This window comes from Oryctolagus cuniculus, chromosome 12, assembly GCF_051225735.1.
Source record: "Oryctolagus cuniculus isolate XC-2025 breed Fujian yellow rabbit chromosome 12, ASM5122573v1, whole genome shotgun sequence".
Lineage (NCBI taxonomy): Eukaryota > Metazoa > Chordata > Mammalia > Lagomorpha > Leporidae > Oryctolagus > Oryctolagus cuniculus.
In genome coordinates this window covers 1,885,644-1,904,694 of record NC_142878.1, presented here as the reverse complement: position 1 = coordinate 1,904,694, position 19,051 = coordinate 1,885,644, and the positions used below count along the sequence as shown (strand labels likewise).

Below are 19,051 nucleotides of genomic sequence, written 5' to 3'. Positions count from 1 at the left end.
TGAGCCTGGCACCCTGGCATGTGCGTGGTCAGCCGCAGGCACAGGTGCCCGTGGTGGGTGGTGGGTGGGCCAGCCTGGAGGGACCAGTGGTGTCCTAAATCTGACCATGACGACGCTGCACCACCGTGTCCGTCCTGGAAACCGCCGAGCTGTACCCTCTGGGGCCAGCACGTGACACGGGCGACAGCCACCACCACAGGGATACACACGTGTCACCATTTATCACGGCATACAATTTATTTTACTTTTTATTTTTTTGACAGGTAGAGTTATAGACAGAAAGGTCTTCTTTCCGTTGGTTCACCCCCCAAATGGCCACTACAGCTGGCGCTGCGCCGATCCGAAGCCAGGAGCCAGGTGCCTCCTCCTGGTCTCCCATGCGGGTGCAGGGCCCAAGCACTTGGGCCATCCTCCACTGCCCTCCCGGGCCACAGCAGAGGAAGAGGAGCAAGCTAGACTAGAACCCGGCGCCCATATGGGATGCTGGCGCCGCAGGTGGAGGACTAACCAAGTGAGCCACGGCGCCGGCCCCAACGGCGTACAATTTAAACATCATCTACCCGGCATCAGCGAGGTCTCTGCGAAGCTGCCAGGAGCCCAGTTCACACCAGGGCTTCCCCACCCGGCCCCCCCCCCGCACCCAGTGAGTGCATCTCCCAGAACACAAGGACCCTGCCACTCAGCCACCTGCCAGCCCAGCACAGGCGCCACGGCCGTCTGAGAAGCCACCGACTCATTCACCGGTCACCTGAAGGACGCAGACAGCCTCCACCGGCCAGCTCACTCCACGAATGCCCACGACAGCCGGGGCTGGCCAGGCCGAGGCCAGGAGCACACGTGGCTGTGGGCCCCACGCACTCGAGCCCTGCTGCCTCCCAGGACGTGATGAGTGGGAAGCAGGAACCCGAAGTAGGCCCAGGACACAACCCAGGCACTGCCCTGTGGGGTGCGGGGCCCTCACCACGCACCAGACGCCTGGTGGAGGGGCACTGGCAGGACACTGGCGCCCTGTGTCCCCACCAAGCCCGCCCTGCCCCCGTGGCGTGGGAGTCCAGGAAGGCAGTGTTGCTGGTCTGAGGCGGGGCACCGCCTGCAGCTGCTGGCTCTGGCTTCGGGGAGGCGTGACCTCCGAGGCCGTGTGACCGCCGGCCCTGGGGCAGGGCTTCCCAGAGCGCAACGTGGACTGCACAGGAGACACGAGACCTTTCGGCAAAGGTCGCACGAACCCAGGCCGACACTAGGGAGCCACCCAGTGGGGGCAGCCTCCGCCCTCTCCTGGCCTCGTCGCCCACGGCTCATACAGGACGCTGGACGCCGTCAGGAACACCTTGCCCCCACGGATGGATGGGAGCGCCTTCTCCCTTTCCGGAGCCCAATCCTGGATCCGGCCGCCCCTGGCCTGCCCCCCTCCCCCGACACCGGCCACCACAGCAGGAGGCCGCTCGCGTGCTCTGCAGCCCGGTTCAGCCGTGAGTAAGCCTCGCCACAGTTAGGCCTGTGTCAGAGGAGCATCTGGTGCAACCCAGCGCGGGGTGCTCAGACCAGTCCTGGCGACCCGGCTCTGGTGTCCACTGCCGACCCCTGTGTGTCGCCTCCTCGCCGGCAAGAAGAGGCCAGGAATGCCCACCGCCAGGGGTCGCCGAGGACAAGGCCAGGGGCTGGTGGCCGCTCAAGGGACAAACGGACAGCTTGGCAGGCACCGGCTCCTGGGACAGCCAAGCAGACGAGGCGCGCGACGAGGCCGCTGATGCCACCCGCCAGCCCTGGAGCTGTCCCGGGCACATCCCGGCCCTGCTGGCACCGCCCCACCTCGTCTCCCTTTCAGCTGCAGGCACGCAGGGCCAGGCAGGGACGTGGGCAGCGGACCTGCAGCCCCGGCAGGTGCTCCTCACCTGGGCCGGCGGGGTCGGAAGTGCGTGTTTCCGCAGCCCCACTGGAGGCCGCTGCGTTCAGCCCCGTTCCGCCACTGGTGCAGGAGCGACCGGTGTGGGCCGGGCCGGGGCGTCCGGCCAGGCCTGGGCCTCGTGCCACACCCGCCCCTCCCACGCGCGGTCACAGCCTTCCTCCCCACGCAAGTGCTCCTCCCCCAGGACTGGGTGTGCGTGGGCCTGCACGGCACCGGGCCCTGGGCCACCTGCCTCGGTTGTCCTGGGCTAGACCACACACTGTGTGCATAAGCGGGGGCTGTCAGGCGACAGCGGCTGTCCTGGGAGGCAGCCGCCCGTGGCCCGCGCCGCCACAGCTATGTCCCCAGGACCTACAGCGCTGACGGTCATGGATGACATCGCCTCTTGGCACTCACCGCTGGGACAGGAGCAGGCGGCGAAGGCAGCTACCGCCTCCCTGGGGCCCCATGGCGCCTGCAGGCGCTGGGCCCTAGTGGGGGATGGGAACCGCGGCCCAGGGCCAAGGCAGGCAGAGACCTTCTCAACTCTTTATTAAGTCAGGAGGCGGGGCAGCACCGCTGGGTCCTGTGCCCCGGGGCGCAGCCTGTGCTTTGGGCTCTTTTGCCAGCAATGGAAAACCCAAGGCAAAGGCCTCAACTCAAAAGGTGCCCACAGGGCTGGAGCGGGGGTAGGGACACTGCAGGCTCACTCAGTAGCTAGTGTGCCAGGGGCCACACACGCAGCAGGTCTGGGCCCCTCCCAGGAACCCCTTCTACTGTGCTGGCTTGGGGTGAGGACCAGGCCTCGGGTGCTGGCCCAGGGGCGCCGTCTGCAGGAGCTGGGGGGCCTCGCCCAGGCCCAGCATCGGGCAGTTCAGGGGCCCCTGTGACGGAGTCGGCACGCAGGGCCAGCAGCGTCCTCGCTGGGGGCTCCCAGTCCTGAGAGCAGGTCCCACCTGAGGGCAGGCCCATGGCGGTGAGGGGTCCTCGCTGTGAGGCAGGCCCGGCTGGGCAGGGCCTCAGTGGGCCAGGTGGGCACAGGCTGGGGCGGGGGGGGGGGGGCGAAGGGGCAGGAACTCTCCCACAGGACCTTGAGGCCCTGCAGGTCTACTACCGGAGCTTCTGGTGGTCGCCGCGGGCACCTGTGTCCTGGCCCCAGCACGGCCACCGGTGCACCCAGGAGTCTCCCTGGAGGCAGCGCGCCCTCGGGCAGGCGGGCGGGCGGCACACGGTGCTCTAGAGCGGCGGCTGCTCCCAGGACGGGCAGAGCCGGTGTCGGCCCCGGCACAGGCGGCTGTGGAGGAGACAGGAGGGAGGAGTCAGCAGCCAGGCCGCCCACAGGGCTGTTCCCAGCTGCTCAGGAGGTGGCAGGCTCCGCCCCGCGAAGCTTCGGCGGCCCGGACAGTCACCCGTTCCTGCACCCCGGGCCCGGTGGGCGCTGGCTACCGGCCCATCGGTGGCCTCCAAGGGCAAGCACAGGCCGGACTGCCGACGTCAGGTAGGGAAACGCCGAGGGATTCAGACAGGAAGTGGCCTTTAACCTGAGCAGTTGGCCTAGGGGAACCGCACGTGCAGAGGCACTGAGGCGGGACCTGAGAAGTGGGCGTGCGGGACAGAAACAGGAAGGGCGAGGCCCGGCTGGTCCTGCCGTCGGACGAGGGCCATGAGGAACGGCTGTAAGGACGGTCCCACGGCTCTGGTCCAGGCGGCACTCTCAGTGCAGAGGCCTGGGAGAGAGGATGGCGGGCCTGGGAGCCGCAGCTGAGAAGCAAGGACAGGAGCCGACTCGCTGCGTGGGCACTCCTAGCGCTGGCAGCTCTGCGAGACTCCGCCCAGCCCCGAGGAGGGCTGCCTTGGCCAGAGAGAGCTCCCAGACAGTCAAGTTCAGACACAGCCAGCAGAAGGGGCCAGGTGCCCACATGCGCACCCCATGTACCCCATGTGCAGGCCACGGAGGGCCCCACGCACCCCGCCGCCCGCGGTGGAGGGGCCTCCCAGGCAGGACAGGACGTGCTGGGGGATTCCCTCACCTGGACGCCGCCCCGTGCTCGGTCAGGACCGAGGCAGCCTGGGCACGGTGGGGGAGGGCCAAGAGGAAGGCAAGGCCATCCACTGCCTGCCCTTAGCAGGGTCCCCGAGGGCCTGGCGCCACACCCAGCACCTGCTGCTGCGCGGTGTGGACAGAGGCCCAACCTCGGCGCCACCGCAGAGGGACAGCCCCAGGCCGACCAGCTGCTCCCCCCACTGCCACCACTGCCGGGCCGACTCAGAACACACACAGCAGCCGCAGGGGATCTGGCCTGGGGAGCAGGAGCCCAGGAGGCGAGGACTGAAGGCCAGGGCAGGGCCAGAGACGGCCACGCTGCCCTGTGTGACCGCGTTGTCACGCAGGCAGCCTGTGTGCGTGAGAGGGGCCGAGGACAACACGGCCCCGAGAACGCGCCTGGCGCCCGGCGCCCAGGGGCTGCCCCGCCTGCTGCCCCCGGGGAGTGAGTCCCTCCCAAGGCTCTACCTGCTTCACACCAGCAACCTCTGTCCAGGGAGTGGGGTCTGGCGGGAAGCACCGGCCCCCTCCCTCGTGAGCCCCAGCCTCCCGGAGCCGCCCGCCTGGCCTGGCAGTGCGCGCTCTGATTCCGCCTGGGGAGGCGCCCATCCCTTCTGACGGATGCCCCGCCCATTGAACCTCACCGTGCTGCTGAGCCCGTCTCCGCCTGAGCTCTGTCCCCACGGAGACCAGAGCCCCGCGAGGAGAGACCACGGGGCTCGGCTGAGTGTTCGCGGCCACTGCATCCTTGGCCCAGGCCGGCTCCCGCCGGGGCCCCGGGACCTGGACCGGCCAGCGCCTGTCCCTGAGCACGGGAGCGTGGGGCAGGTGTGCCCAGGGCAGCGTGTCTCCCGCACAAAACCCCTCTCGCACCCACCAGTCATTCGCACTGCTGGGCCAGCTCTGGCCACTCCCAGAAGGCCCCAGGCGGGTCATGGGCAATCTCCTTCCCCATCTGCATACACGAACCTCCCGGGACCAAGGGAGGCCCACTTGCTGCAAAAGCCCTCGCTGCACCTCAGCGGCAGACAGGTAGGGACACAAGTGACACGGCTACCCCAGGCGGACAGGATGGCGGTCCCGGGCCCTCAGTCCACACAGCAGCACCACAGGGGGCTCCGGGTGTGAGCAGGGGCCCAGGCACTCGCACTCTGGCCCGGGTGTGCAGCAGGGGCCGGGCCTCACCCCAGCTTCACGAGCAGCCACGCCCACAGGGCCGGAGCCTCCAGCCCCACTGCTGGTCCCCAGCTGCCCCCACCCATCCTTCCCAGAAAGAAACCAAGCCGCGGACGCCGCAGCCTTCGCTGAGCTCTGCAGGGTCTGCCAGCCATCCCCAAGGCCGGGGCGCAGCCGGGGGCACCCACCCGGCCTCCCGCGCTCACCTGTGGGCCGTGCGCACGCCTCAGGCAGGCAGGTGCTTCCAGGTGCTGACAAAGGCCGTGGGTATGAGCGAGTAGGGCACGGTGGTGACGCAGCTCCACGTGTCCGACGTGGGGTCGTAGCAGTCCAGGGTCTTACACCGCTGCGTCCCAAAGTAGCCCCCCACCACGTACAGCTTGTTGCCCGAGGCCAGGGCGTGGCAGGACATGCGCTTGGCGGTCATGTCCCCGACACGCGTCCACTGGTTGCTCTCGCAGTCGAAGCGGTAGGCAGAGGCGGCCGTGAACTCCGTGTCACCGCCCATGATGAAGATCTGACTGCCCAGGACGGCGGCGGCCGTGTAGCGCCACGGCTGGGGGCACTCGGCCTTGATGCTCCAGCGGTTCTCCGCGGGGTCGTAGCACTGGACCTTGGACACCATGTCGCGGTAGATGCTGGTGCCCCCGAACACGAAGAGCCTGAGCCTGGCGCTCACCACGGCGGCGTTGCTGACGCCGTCCCGCAGCGGGGCCACCATCACCCACTTGTTGGCGCTGGGGTCATATCTCTCCACCTGCTTCAGGGACACGGAGGGCGAGGCAGGGAAGACCCCCGCCAGGGCCGTGTGGCCACCCACCACGTACAGGCAGTGCTCCAGCTCGGCCGAGCCGTGGCCGAAGCGTGCGATCAGCATGGGCGCCGCCTTGGACCACTCCTCGTGCACAGTGTCGTACACCCACACGTCCTTGGAGACCCCGTTCTCGGAGCCCCGGCCCCCCGTCACGTAGACCTTGCAGCCGATGGCCGAGGCACTGAACTCCTTGCGGGGGCTGGGCAGGTTGGCCTTGGGGATGATCTCCTTGGCCTTGTGGTCCACCTGGTAGATCTTGTCGCACATGAAGGTCTGCCCGCCCAGGATGAGCAGCGTGTGGCCAGCCTTGCGTGGCCGGGCGCACGGGCTGGTGACCACGCCATCGTTCTGCAGGATCCTGGTCTTGCAGCGCAGGGCCTCGTCCACCAGGAGCCGGGTGCGCTCATCCGCCATGAGCAGGGCCTCGGCCGCCGCCGCCTCCCGCAGGCAGTCGGAGGGCAGCAGGGCCAGCCGCACGGCGTGCAGCAGCTCGGGCAGGTGCGCCCGGCGCCGCTCCAGGTCGTGCTTCACCCACTGCAGCACGGCCTCGAGCACGGCCCGCTCGTCCTGGGCCTCCAGCTCGTCGCTGGAGATGAGGCCGAGCAGCGCGTCCTTGGACAGCCCGTGGAAGTCGTCACCCCGGCACACGGTCTCGAAGTGCAGCAGGCACATGCGCCAGGAGAACTCGTGCAGCCGGCGGCACTGGTGCGCGTCGGCCAGCAGCAGCGTGCCCAGGCAGTTGGAGGGCAGCAGGTTCTTCTCCAGGAACTCGGCCGCGGCGTCGCGCACGTCGGGGAACTGCAGCATGTCGCCCGCCTCCAGCAGCGACTCGGCGTTCTCCTCGTTGATGACGATGCGCGACGAGTAGGCGAAGTCCAGCAGCAGCGCCAGCACCTCGGGGTGCAGGTTGTCCTGGAAGTCCACCGTGTCGTCCCGGCTCTCCCGCAGCCCGTGGCTGAACATGGCCTCAAAGTAGCGGCTGGAGGCGGCCAGCACGGCGCGGTGGCAGGGGAAGGCGCGGCCGCCGGCCCAGAGCGTGACGTCCGTGAGCACGCGGTGCTGGCGCAGCGTGTTGAGGTGGGCCAGCACGCAGTCGGGGTGCGAGGCCTTGTGGAAGAGCGTGATGTTCATGGAGCCTGTGCTGCCCCGCGACTTCCGGGTCTCATGGACGCTGACCGACATGGTGCCGACCTGCGGGGACGAGGCACGGTGAGCGGCCCTGGCAGCCCGGCCCCCACAGACCCGGCTGGGCGGGCGTCAGGGACCCTCCCCCACCCCAGCCTAGGGACAGCCTCAGAGGCGGAGCCAGGGCACCCCTGCAGGCCACCCAGTTCTACGGCCGGCCCCAGGAGACTGGCCTCCTGCAGCACCTGCTGTGGGAACTTGAGACTGCATCCGCGAGCAGCCCCGCCTGGGGCCCGTCCTGAGCTGGGCTCCACCTGGTACCGGCCACACGCGGCCTGCATAGCCATACTCGTAATCCTAGGCCCTGGGCCTGGACGTGTGAGGACATGGAGAAGGCAGGCTGACCGAGACAGGCCGGTGGTGCCCCAGTGTGGCACCCTTGCTCACTGCCCCCCTCCCAGGGACTCTGCATCCGGGGCCTTGTAGGCCCCCACCCCCAGGCCCTGCCTGAACCTGGGCAACTTAAGCACCTTGCCTTGACTCCACCTGGACTGAACGTGGATGGGAGGACACTCCCATGGACAGCACGACCAAGACCCCGGCCGAGGGCTGTGGAAACGAGGCTCAGCCAAAAGGCAGCAAAGCCCACGGGCTGGCGAGAGCCCACCCCCGAGCCACCGTCCGACACCCGGCCCGCGCCCTTTCCGCACAGGCGGCCATGGCAGCGGCAAACGGGCGCCAAGGTCTTTGCGCTTCCCCTCCAGGTCTGGGCCGTGGGCCGAGGCCCTGCCTCTCCCTTCTGAGGAGCCAGCAGTCAGCTGCCAGGGCACAGGCCTTGCTCTGGGCTCAGGTGGGGCAGGCATAGGGCCCTGCTGTGAGAACCCTGGGCCACGAGGCCCTTGCTGCTCCGACTCTCATCTAGACGTGGAATCCTGTCCTGCCCAGGCCTCCGTGCCCCCCGAGTGTTTCCGTCCCAGAGCCAGGCTGCCCTCACCCGGGCCCCGGAGCCTGAGCCCTGAGGGACGACGTGGGGGCTGAGTCCCAGCCCCTGCAGCAGCTCCCGGCGGCCGCCCCTCCGTACCTGGACACTCTCCTGCCTCTCCCTCCGGCCCCAGGGCCCAGGACGGTCTGAGTCTCTCCAGACCATGTAGGGGACCAGGGCAGGGCTGGGAAAGCGAGAAGCAGGAGGCCCCCCAAGCCTGGCACCCACGTGCCCCAGGCCACTGATGAACCAGGCTCATGCTGCCCTGAGTGCCCCACCCCTCCACAGTGGCCACAACCACCACACCTGCTCCAGGGCTGTGGACGGCAGGGGAGCCACAGGCCTGGCCAGGGCAGTGCCTGCTTTGTCCAGAGCCACACGTGTACGGCATGCTCCAAGCCTGTCCAGTGAGCTGCTCAGCTTGCCTGGCCTGGCGACCCCCAGGCAGCTGCCCCGGGCCTGGCCAGCCCTCCGGAGGGACAAAGCCTGGCAGAGCAGCCCCCCGGCCCTGAGGGGCACCGGCGACGGGGGTCTGGCTGAGTGCACGCTGCGGAGCCGCCAGACGAGGCCAGCGCAGCACCCGCTGCCCAGCTCCCCCGCCGCCTCCTGCACGATGCTGCCCCCAAGCAGTGGGTCGGTCCCCAGCCGACTCGCGGCACCACCGACGAGGCACGGCCACCCTCACCATGCCAGTCCCTGCTCGGCTTTTTGAGTGGGCAGAGCACAGAGGCGCACGCCCATGTGGCCACAGCACCACGGTCATGGCATCTGCTGGATGGACCCATCCCTCCCCCGCCAGGGACACAGCCCGCGTCCTCACTATGCAGAACATCCAGCCTGTGCAGGGCCGGCTAGGGACAGCAGCGAGTGCTCCACCGTGGGCGGCGGTGGCCACTGGATCCAGCAGCCGCCCCTCCCGGGGCCCTGACACCCCACCCTCTCCACGCACCCAGCTGAGACGAGGAAGGGCGGGTCTATCGGAGATGTGTTCTGGAGCCAGCAGCGGCAACACAGGCTCCTTGCCCAGATGGCTGACCCAAGGCTGCCACCTGCTGCCGGGGGTGACACCTCCAGGGGACTTGCGAGCTTTCCTGGGGCTGGGCCACTGGCCACCACTCCCAAAGGAATACATGGAGGCCATAAAAGGGGCCCTCAGGCGCTGCCCTCGGGAAGCCTGAAGTGTAGCTGGGGCGTGACTCCCTCCCACCTCCTCCGCCAGCCGGGTCGAGTCTCAATGGTGGCAGCTCTGTGTGGCTCCCAGGTGCCAGCAACTGGCTCAGGGCCGCCGCCAACCCGGCCCTCGTGGCCCTGGGTATGAGCACCGGCCCCCACTCCCCAGCACCCTGGGGCTGGATTTCCGCCTGGAGGCGCCCGGACCTCCGTGTGCGAGAACTACCTGCACAGGGTTGTGCACGGCCACAGCGCCACAGCCAGCACCCCACCGCAGCAGCCGCTTTCCTGACAAGCAGCCAAGGCCCAGGGACTCCCCCAGGGCAGGCCCGACAGCGGACTTGAGCCCCTCACTCCTCTGCTACCCCAGCAGGGCAAGGAGACATCTCCCTGTCCTGGTGCCGCCCGCCCGGGAGCCCTGCCTGCTGGGTCCAGAGAGGCTGCAGGAGGCGGTGCCGGGGAGGGGCTTCCAGCAGAGCCCTCCCAGATCTCACCAGGGGCCCTGCAGGGATAGGAGTGACAGCCAGCAGGAAACCCTGGTCCCACCACAGCGGGAGCAGCCATGGCAAGCTGCCGGTCACAGCTCCCCTTCCCCAGGCACCAAGGGCAGAGGGGCTGGTTTGTAAGCCTCAGCCTTGGGCACCTGTCGGGCTCTGGTGCTAGGACTCTGCCCTCTGACCAGCTTCTACATGGCAGGCTCGGCGAGCCCCCAAGAGGACAAAGTTGTGAGGGACATGGACACAGGGAGCGATCCCACACCCCAGCTGCCAATGCGTCCGGCCAGGGCAGCCCCGCCCTTGCTGGGTGGACAGGCCATGCTGGGGCGCAGCCTCCCGCCCCCCGCCAGCGCCTCACCACCTCTTCCTCAGACGGGCCGGCCTGCAGGGTCCCCCACCATGGTGACTGACCGGCCACACCCGCAGCCCACGGCACGCGCAGGCACCCTGCCCTGCCTGGCATCCTGCCTCCCTGGGGAGGGCCACCTCCTCGAGCAAGCGAGCCGGGCAGTGGCACTTGGGCACTCTGTCCTGTTGTGGCGGTGAGCTCAGGCTACGCCCCAACACGGGCACTCCCACAGGGCGGCGAGGCTGCACTGCCCCAAGACAAGAACCCCCCTCTGTATAAGACACGGGGATGGGCACAACCCAGAGCAGGGGTCTGGAGAGGTCTGGGGTGGGCAGTGCTTCCCTCCACCTCACCCACTTCAGCGTCTCCCACAAATACACGACGCTGAGCAGCTGCCGGGAGTGGACGCGGCGGCTCGGCAGCTTTGGGATTCTTCCCGCAACATCGTTGTTCCCGCCCTGTCCCCTGGAGGAAAGTGCCTGAGATTCTGGGGCCCCCAGGTGGGCGCCTGCACAGGGGCCTTCCTGCAGCCAAGGGGGGCTGCCTGTGCCCCCCCGCCGCCCCAGCTCCTGCCCCAGGTGGGCCAACGAGGGCACCTGTGCCCCAGCGGCAGAGTGGACGGGCTCTCAGCAGGGCACGGCCAGCAGCTGAAAGGACCCCGGAGCAAGCACGACCTCCTGTGGAGGCTGCGCCCTCGCCAGCAGGACCGGCCTGGACCCGGCCCCGGGCAGCCTGCATCCTCACAGGGACCCAGGGCCGCCGGCCTGGCCTGGATGCCACTGCCCGAGGCACCAGGGCAACTTGAAAACCAACAAGCAGGACGAGGGCTCTCGAGCAGCTCACAGAAAATGTGAATTGCGCAAAAACTATGTATGAGTTTCAAAATAATTCCATGCCAGGGCTGGTGCTGTGGTGCAGCAGGTTAAACAGCCCCGGCAACGCTGGCATCTGGTGTCAGAGCACCAGTGCTATTCCTGGACACCGCGACACATCCAATCCAGCCACCTGCTAACACGCCGGGAAGGCAGCAGGAAGCGCGGTGGACCTGGGCGGAGCTCCGGCTCCCGGCTTCAGCCTGGCCCAGCCCTGGCCATTGAGGCCACTCAGGAAGCAAACCAGCAGGCAGAAGATCTCGGGCTCTCTACCTTTCACACAGACGGGTAACAAATATTTTTAAAAGTTACTTCGTGTCAACTCCATTTTCCCCACAGACTCTTGCGAGGGCCTGCGCCCAGCACAGGGGAAGCAGGCACGTGACCAGGCAGTCGCTGCAGGGGGCGTCTCCCTCGCACTGCCCCTCCCCGGGCTGCCCACGCAGGGGCCGAGCAGGACGAGAATGCTCCTGGTTCCTAAGCCGCAGCCACAGCACTGCCTCTGCACGTCAGGAGAGGAGGGCGCGGGGTGCAGCTGGCAGCACCGGCAGGTGCCCTGGGCCTCTGGTGCCTGCGCAAGGGGGGGTCCCCAAGGCAGCGCAGCTGCAGGGGCAGATAAACCGTGGCAGAGCCACGGAGCCAGGCGCCACACAGCCAGAACAGGAGCAGCCGGCTGGGCGCGTGAAAGTGCAACGGGCCACGCACAGGACAGCGGCTTTCACACGGGAACGGCGAGACCGCCTACCGACGTCGGCACCACACAGGCCACCCGCCTGCACCTTATACGCATCACACAGCACCCTGCCGTGTGCACCACCCAGGTGCCACACACAGGTACCTGCCTTGTGCACCATGACACACCATGCACACGCAACCCACTGCGTGCACCAGCCACCGTGTACGCCGTCCCTGCACCCTGCCACACTGCACACGCCTGCGGCAGGCAGGGCTGGTGACAGGCACTTGGCACTCTCGGCTCGCCCTCTGACCCCCGCTCTTGCGGCAGGTCCAGGGTCCACCTTTCGAACTCCAGCTGCCAGAGCTCCCTGGCCAGGGCTGTGAGCTGCACGACCTCACGTCGTCCCCCGCCTCTCCTGGCACAGCGGCAGACCTGCTCATGGCCTGCTCCCGAGGGCTGCCGAGAGACGGGACCAGAGCGGGGCGCGGTCTGCGGAGGACCCCTCCCCACGGCCTGCGTCCAGGGCTCCTCCTCACAGGGGTCCCCAGGGCCTTTCTCACGCGGTTTTGCCTCTTGATCTTTGCCAATTTCTTTTTAAAGATTTACTTCTTTATTTGAAAGGCAGTTACAGAGATGGATCTTCTATCCACTGGTTCACTCCCCAAATGGCTGCAACGGCCGGGGCTGGCACAGGCTGAAGCCAGGAGCGTCCCTGGTCTCCCAGGTGAGTGGCGGGGGCCACCTTCCCCTACTTTCCCAGGACTTGAACGGTGCCCACGGGGGACGCTGGTGCTGCAGGCGGCAGCCTAACCGCTGCGCCAGGGCCTGCGGTATTTACCAGAGAGGAAGCGTAACCACCACGGGTACACTCAGGAGCTGTGCAAACCAGAGCTGGTTCCACAGGCCAAGTCGCCAACCGATTTTAGTTGGGATAGTGGCTGCATTCTCACATATGGAACTTCAAAGTCTGTGAAAATGAAAAGATATTTATTTCAGAAAATTCTGAAATCCATGCACACGTAGGATCTTCAAAAAGTTTCTGAAAAATGCACATTACGAAAAACTGCACGTGGATTTCAAGTTTTTGCACAAACACACGTCTCTTTTCCTTTTTCATTTTGAAGGAAGAGGGACAAAAAAGAGCTGCCATCTGCTGCTTCGCCCCCAACGTCAGGGCTGGGCCAGGCCGCGGGCACGAACCCAGGACTCTGCGTCTCCCGTGTGGGGGCAGGGGCCCACGCACTGGAGCCTCCCGCAGCAGGGAGCTGGGCTGGAGTGGAGGAGCCAGCACTCCGACCCCCAGCTCTGGTCCGGGCGCAGTGCCGGGTGCCAAAGGCTTGCCACACCTCTGGGGGCAGCTGTGCACCTGCCTGGTCAGCAAACAGGAAGGGGTCAGGCCCTCCCAGGCCCCCTCGCCCTGTCTGAATCCATCCATCACTCGGGCAGCCACGGTTCACCGAGTCATTCACACGGGAGAGAAGCCGGAAAAGGGCAACAGCGCCTTAGTGTTACCATGGAGACAGGGCCCACCCCGCGGCGGTGCCTGGGGTGCCGGCTACGTCACGGAGGCAGCGAAGGCGGCCCCAGCACTTGAGTTCCTGCACCCGTGTGGCAAACGGGTGAAGCTCCTGGCTCCTGGCTTCAGTCTGGCCCGGCCCTGGTCATTATGGCCATTTGGGGAGTGAACCAAGGGATGGAAGACCTCTCCCTGTCTCTCTCTCTGCCTTTCAAGACAAAAAAAAAAATAAAATAAAATAAAAAAAGGCATGCGGGACGGTGGGGCTCCCTTACCCTGCACCTCACTTTTAAGACTTCTCAGGGAAGCGGCTTCTGCAGGAGCAGGGCGGCCTGCGGCTCCCAGAACCCCCTGGAGCCAGCACCCAGGCCGTGGTGGGCTGCCGCCTCCACCCTGTGCCCACAGGGCCAGCTCCCTCCCTGCGAAACCACGGAGCGCGCAGGGCCTCTGCGGCAAGGTGGCGTGGGTGCTGCGTGGATTTCTGAGGACAGAAGCGCATCTATTCATAGCAGACACGTGGGTGCCCACGGAGGCCTCGCTGGTGTGTGCCAGCGAGCTCCCACGGGGCCTGCTCTGCCATCCCCTGTGCGCAGGCCCACGGAGCGCCACCCGCTGCCCACTCCACTGCCAGATGGTCAGCTGCTGACCCGCCAGCACAGCCCCGCCTCGTCCCTCTCTCAGCTCCACTCCCATCACGGCCTCACCGAGTGGCCTGCAGATGTCGGAATCAGCAACACAAGAGGTCACTCTCGGGCACCCACAAGGGCAGGCTTGGCCCCCTGCACGTCCCCTCCGCCACCTGGGTCACCAGGACACACCAGGATCGGCCAGCAGCACTGGGGTCTCCGCACGGCCCCTGGGGGTGTGTGGCAAGCACCCCACAGTCCCACACGCAGCACAGGGCACTCGGAGTGACCAGTGCCCCCCTCAAATCCCGGCCCTGCCGGACGCCCGGCAGCGGGAGCCTCTTTTCTCACCAGCGGGATGGGGCGGCAGCTGCCGCTGCCCAGGGTCCTGTCCCGAGACCTCAGCAGAGGGCCCCGCTGAGTGCCAGGCGGGCGGCCAGCCCCACCACACTCTCCCCCTCACTGTCCAGCGGCCAAGTGCCCGGGGAGGTCACAACAGCAGCTTCAACTCCTGCGGCAGCTCTGCCCGCTCCCCCGGCCGGGAGGGAACGGCCCCTCAGCGAGAGCTCCCCCAGAAACACCTGCCTGGGAACCCCAAGAGCTGCGCCCAGGGCTCCTGCTGTCCCCCCTGCCCCCCGCCCGAGGCTGTAAGACCCCAACCAGGCCAGGCTGGTGACAGCAACAGCCTCCCTGAGGCTTGGTTCTGAGCCGTCCCCAGCATGGGCAAAGCCTGCTGCACGTCCCCAGGGAGGACCTGGCCAAGCGGCCCAGCCCAGCAGCAATGACGCCCTCCAGGCAGCCCCCACTCAGGATCTGCCCTCCCCCCGCCTCCTGCTCCAGCACCTTCTGGCGGGTGCTCTGCTTGCCGCAGACGCTGGGCAGACACCGGGAGCCTGGGGTGAGCGGAGCTCAGCTGTCTGCTGGCCGGCCGGCGTCCCCGCTGAGCCTCCTCGTGGAGAGGGCACTGCTGCCCCTGCAGGTGACCTGAGGGCGCGCTCAGGTCAGGCCAGGCAGGCCCCCAGCGCCTCCCCAGGCCTGTTCACTGGAAGGTTCCAGGCCCCAGACAGGGCTTCACTGGTGACAGCCGCCCGTGCCCACAGAGCTTTCCGGAATGCTCTCCCATGCAAAGCACAGAGCGGCACAGCAGGGCAGGGATTAGCGCGGTGGGGGTGGGGGTGGGGGTGGGGGTGGGGGTGGGGGGACTCCCCACCGGAGCTCCTAGCATCAGAAAGAAACCATAGACACCAGGTGCACGTGAGGGCACAGGGCACCCCCACCCCTGCTCAGACACGCAGGGGAGCTCGGGCATGGCCCAAGGCCTCTCACCGGGAGGCGGGCAGTGGAGGACAGCGGTGTGGCGTGGGGTGCCCTGGGGCTCACCGTGGACCACAGGGGGTCCCTGAGTTACCCAGAACAATCACAGAACGGGGGCCGGCAGGGCCCAGAGGAGGCGGCCTCTCGCCCGCGGCCCATCCTTACACAGGCATCGCCCGGCGAGTTATTTAAAACAAACGACTCGAAGGGTCGGCTTCCACAGGAGACCAGAGAGCGCTCTCGCCGCAGCCTGCACCGCCCTGCACGCCCTGCCTCACAGGAGCTGTGCGAGACGCCCACTTCCCCGCCAGCCCCCTGCCTCCTGCGGTCTCTGGGAGTGGGGCCCTCGCCTTGGACCCCGCGTGAATCCCAGAGCTGGCAGAGAAGAGGCCAGCGGCAGCCACTTCCTCCCTTCCAACAGGGAAACCGAGGCAGCCGCATGCCGTCGTGAGCACGGGTCCTCGGGCAAGCAGGGGCCTTCCTGGAGCCCCTTCCCAGGGTCTAGCCCAGTGCCCGGCGCCCACGGGTCGAGGCACCTGCCGCCCTGGGCCTCAGGGGCCACCTGGGGCAGCAGCACCAGGAGTCTGGACGCTTCAGGCAACGGCCGTGGCTTCCTAGAAGAGCGAACGCTCCATCCGCGGCCAGACCGGCCAGCCGGCTGCTGTCCCCGCAGGCGCTCGTCCTGAGGTCGCAGCGAGAAAGCTCCTCTTGTCGTCATTAGGAAAGTAATTCCCTCAGCCCGGACCGATCTGCGGTCAGCCTCCCCGGGGGCGCGAGAGGCACAGAGGAAGCGCCACGCGGGGCACCGCCCCGGCCCAGGGGGTGAGGGCCGCCCAACTGGTCCTGCGGGTGAGGCGAGGTGCGGCGGGCACTCAGCGCCCCTCACTCTCCGCCTCCCTGTCCAGCTCTTCCAGGAGGCAGCCCCGGCTCTGCGCCCGGGCTCCCGGGGGCCAGGCCTCACGGTCTGCTCTGGGGGGCGCCCGGGCTCCCGGGGGCCAGGCCTCACGGTCTGCTCTGGGGGGCGCCCGGGCTCCCGGGGGCCAGGCCTCACCGTCTGCTCTGGGGGGCGCCCGGGCTCCCGGGGGCCAGGCCTCATGGTCTGCTCTGGGGGGCGCCCGGGCTCCCGGGGGCCAGGCCTCACCGTCTGCTCTGGGGGGCGCCCGGGCTCCCGGGGGCCAGGCCTCACCGTCTGCTCTGGGGGGCGCCCGGGCTCCCGGGGGCCAGGCCTCACCGTCTGCTCTGGGGGAGCCTCGGCGCTCCCACCGCCCCTGCCCAGGTCCCAGCACAGGAGCAGCCCTGGGCAAGTGAGTCACCCGCATGCCGCCTCCTCCACGCCCTCGCCCGCAGCCCTGGGCCCCAGCTCTGGGCAGGCACCCAGGAAGGCTGAGGGACGAGCGCCTGTCCCCCTGGAGTCACCCCCAGGAGAAAGACCCCACACCCAGGGAAGCCAGGGTATGGAAAGGGGAGGGTACGGCAGAGCTGGTGCTGCACCCAAACCCCGCCCCCGGGGAATGCCAGCTGGGCCGGCAGGCACCGGGGCCCCACACGCTGAACATCGGGGCTTGGAAGAAGTCAACAGCAGCATACAAAGGGGCATCCACCCATTGCACAGAACAGCAAACCGAGGCCAGGGAGCCCAGGAGCCTGCAGAGACGCATGCACGAGCCTGGCCAGGGCGGCACGTTGCCTGTGTGTGCAGAAGAGACGGCGCTCGTCCCAGGGACACACAGCTGCCACCTCCACACACCGGCCAGGGCGGGACTGTGGTCACCACTGGGGACCTTGCGTCCCGGGTCTGGCTCGAGTCCCAGCTACTCCACTGCCCACGCAGCCTCCTGCTGATGAGCGACTCGGGGATGGGGGTGGTCAGCAGGTGGAGCTCTGGGACTTGGGTCCTCGCCACCCACGGAGAAGACACAAATGGGGGCTGGGCTCCTGGCTGCGGCCGGGTTCGCTCAATGTCTACTCCTGTCTCTTTCAAGTTAAATGAAAACATTAAAAATCTAACAAGAGGATGATGAGCCACAGTACCCACCCTTTACCCGGCCACCAGCACCAAGACGGGGTGGGGGGGTTGTTGACAGCAAGAAGGCCACAGGGAAGGGAGGGGCCGGCGAGGCTCCCTGTGGGGCCTGCATGCCCACAGCCCTGGATGGCCACCGGGCTCCAGAGGGTGGGGGCTGACCGGAGACACAAGGCAGCAGGCAGCCCCTTCCCCAACCCCCGGGGAGCAGAGCGCAGGCCCAGCGGCCACACCACGCTCAGCTTTGCAGGCTTCCGTCCCGCCGGGGACAGGACAGGTGCGGGCAGGTGAGCCCCCTCCCCGGCCCCCGCGCCCGTGCCAGCTGAGCAACTCCACCTGGACAGGTGCCCCTCACTGACCGCCTCATTTGCCTCTGCCAGCCCCTCCGGCGGGCCTCTGGGGTCAGGGGGTGGGCTCTCCCGGGACCCCAGGAGGAGGCTAGCCTGGAGCCCGCGCTGGGGCTGCGCTCCGCTGAGCCGAGGGTCTTCTCTTCGCCCCTGCGCCCCCGCACGGGCACGGCCGACCGGTCCCCGGCAGCACCGCCTCGGCCTCTGCAGCCAGGGCGCCCCGGCTGCACCCCACCCCGGGGGCTCCGCGCGCTGCTGGCTCGGACGCCCTGGCCGAGGGGTCCTTCCTTCCGTTCAGCTGCGGGACCCCCTGACGAGCGGCGAGCCCTCCGTCCGCGGGGCTGGGGCCGCCGGGTCCGCACACCGCCTCTGCCCCCAGCCAGGGGCCCGGTGCCGAGTCCGCGGCCGGCCCGAAGGCGACTTCCCGCCGAAACCCGGCAGGCCCGGCGTCCGGTCCCCGCTCCCGCGGCCGGGCCCGGACACAGGTCCCGACGGCAGCGGCTGGCGAGGCCCCGCCGGGGCGGGCGCGGTGCGGGGGTGCGGGCAGACCCAGGGCGCGGCGGGCGGGCCCCGACCCCGGCCCACCCGCGGAGACGCGCCCCGACCCCGGCCCGCCCGCCGCGGAGCGCCACGCTCGCCCCACAAAGAACCGCGGCGCGCGCCGCCTGGCTGACCGGTGCGGGTCCCGCGGGCCGCCGGTGGACGCCCGGCTCCTGCGCGCCGCCCGGCCCCAGGGAGGAACACGCCCCTGGGCGGCGGCCCCGGCACTCACCGAGACCCCGGCCCGCTCCGCTCCGCCGGACGAACCGCCGCGGGACCGCCGAGACGCCGCCGGCAGCTACTTTCTCCGGCCGGCCCGCCCCGCCTCCTGGCCCAAAGCGCCGCAGCCAATCAGAGGCCGCGCCTCTGTGACGGACGGGCGGCCGAGCCCGTGGCAGCCGAGGCGAGGGGCAGGGCGTGCGAGCCGCGCCGGTTCCGCGGGGGGCGGGGCGTGGAAGGACTGGGACCGGATTCTTAAAGGGCCAGGCTCCCGCGGCCCCGGTGCCGGACGCCGACCGCCTCGACATTCTAGAGACTTCGATGGACTGATGAGCTCTGCCACCGCGGCGTCGGGGCGGGATCGTCCGCAGAGTCCCGTGGGGTCACGCGCGTCTGTGACGAGGCGTTCCCACAGGGCTCAGCCCAGGGCTTCCCGGCCGGCCCGGCCTGCTGTGCGGGGTGCGAGCCCCGGTGACTATGGGGTGTGTGGGGGGGGGCGGCTTGTGTGTGAGTGTGTGTGTGTGAGGGGGTGTCGGCGTGTGTGTGTGTGAGGGTGTGTGTGGGGCTTGTATGTGTGCAACCTGTGTGATAAGTATGTGTGTGACGTGTACGTATATGTGTGTGACGAGGGTGTGGGTATATGTGTGACCTGTGTGTGACCCTGTGTGATGTGGGGTGTGTATATGTGTGATATGTGTGTGACCTGTGTTTGACCTGTACGTGTGTTTATGACCTGTGTGTGACCATATGTGTGTGACCTATGTGCGATGTGTGTGACTTTGTGTGACATGTGATGTGTGTATATGTGTGTATGTGTGACGTGGACGTGTGTTTATGACCTGTGTGTGACCGTATGTGTGTGTGACTGTGTGT

At 68.3% G+C, this 19,051-nt stretch overlaps 1 protein-coding gene across 1 annotated transcript; it reads right to left on the bottom strand.

Annotated features, from left to right (window-relative positions):
- Positions 1–218: 218 nt before the first annotated feature.
- Positions 219–18,327, bottom strand: KLHL25 (kelch like family member 25). Its single transcript, XM_051835165.3, has 3 exons — positions 18,192–18,327; positions 5,312–7,110; positions 219–3,179 (listed from the first exon to the last, which is right to left on the bottom strand). Exon 2 carries the CDS (start codon positions 7,099–7,101, stop codon positions 5,332–5,334), a length of 1,770 nt encoding a protein of 589 aa, XP_051691125.1. The 5' UTR covers positions 7,102–7,110; positions 18,192–18,327; the 3' UTR covers positions 219–3,179; positions 5,312–5,331.
- Between the last annotated feature and the right edge of the window lie 724 nt (positions 18,328–19,051).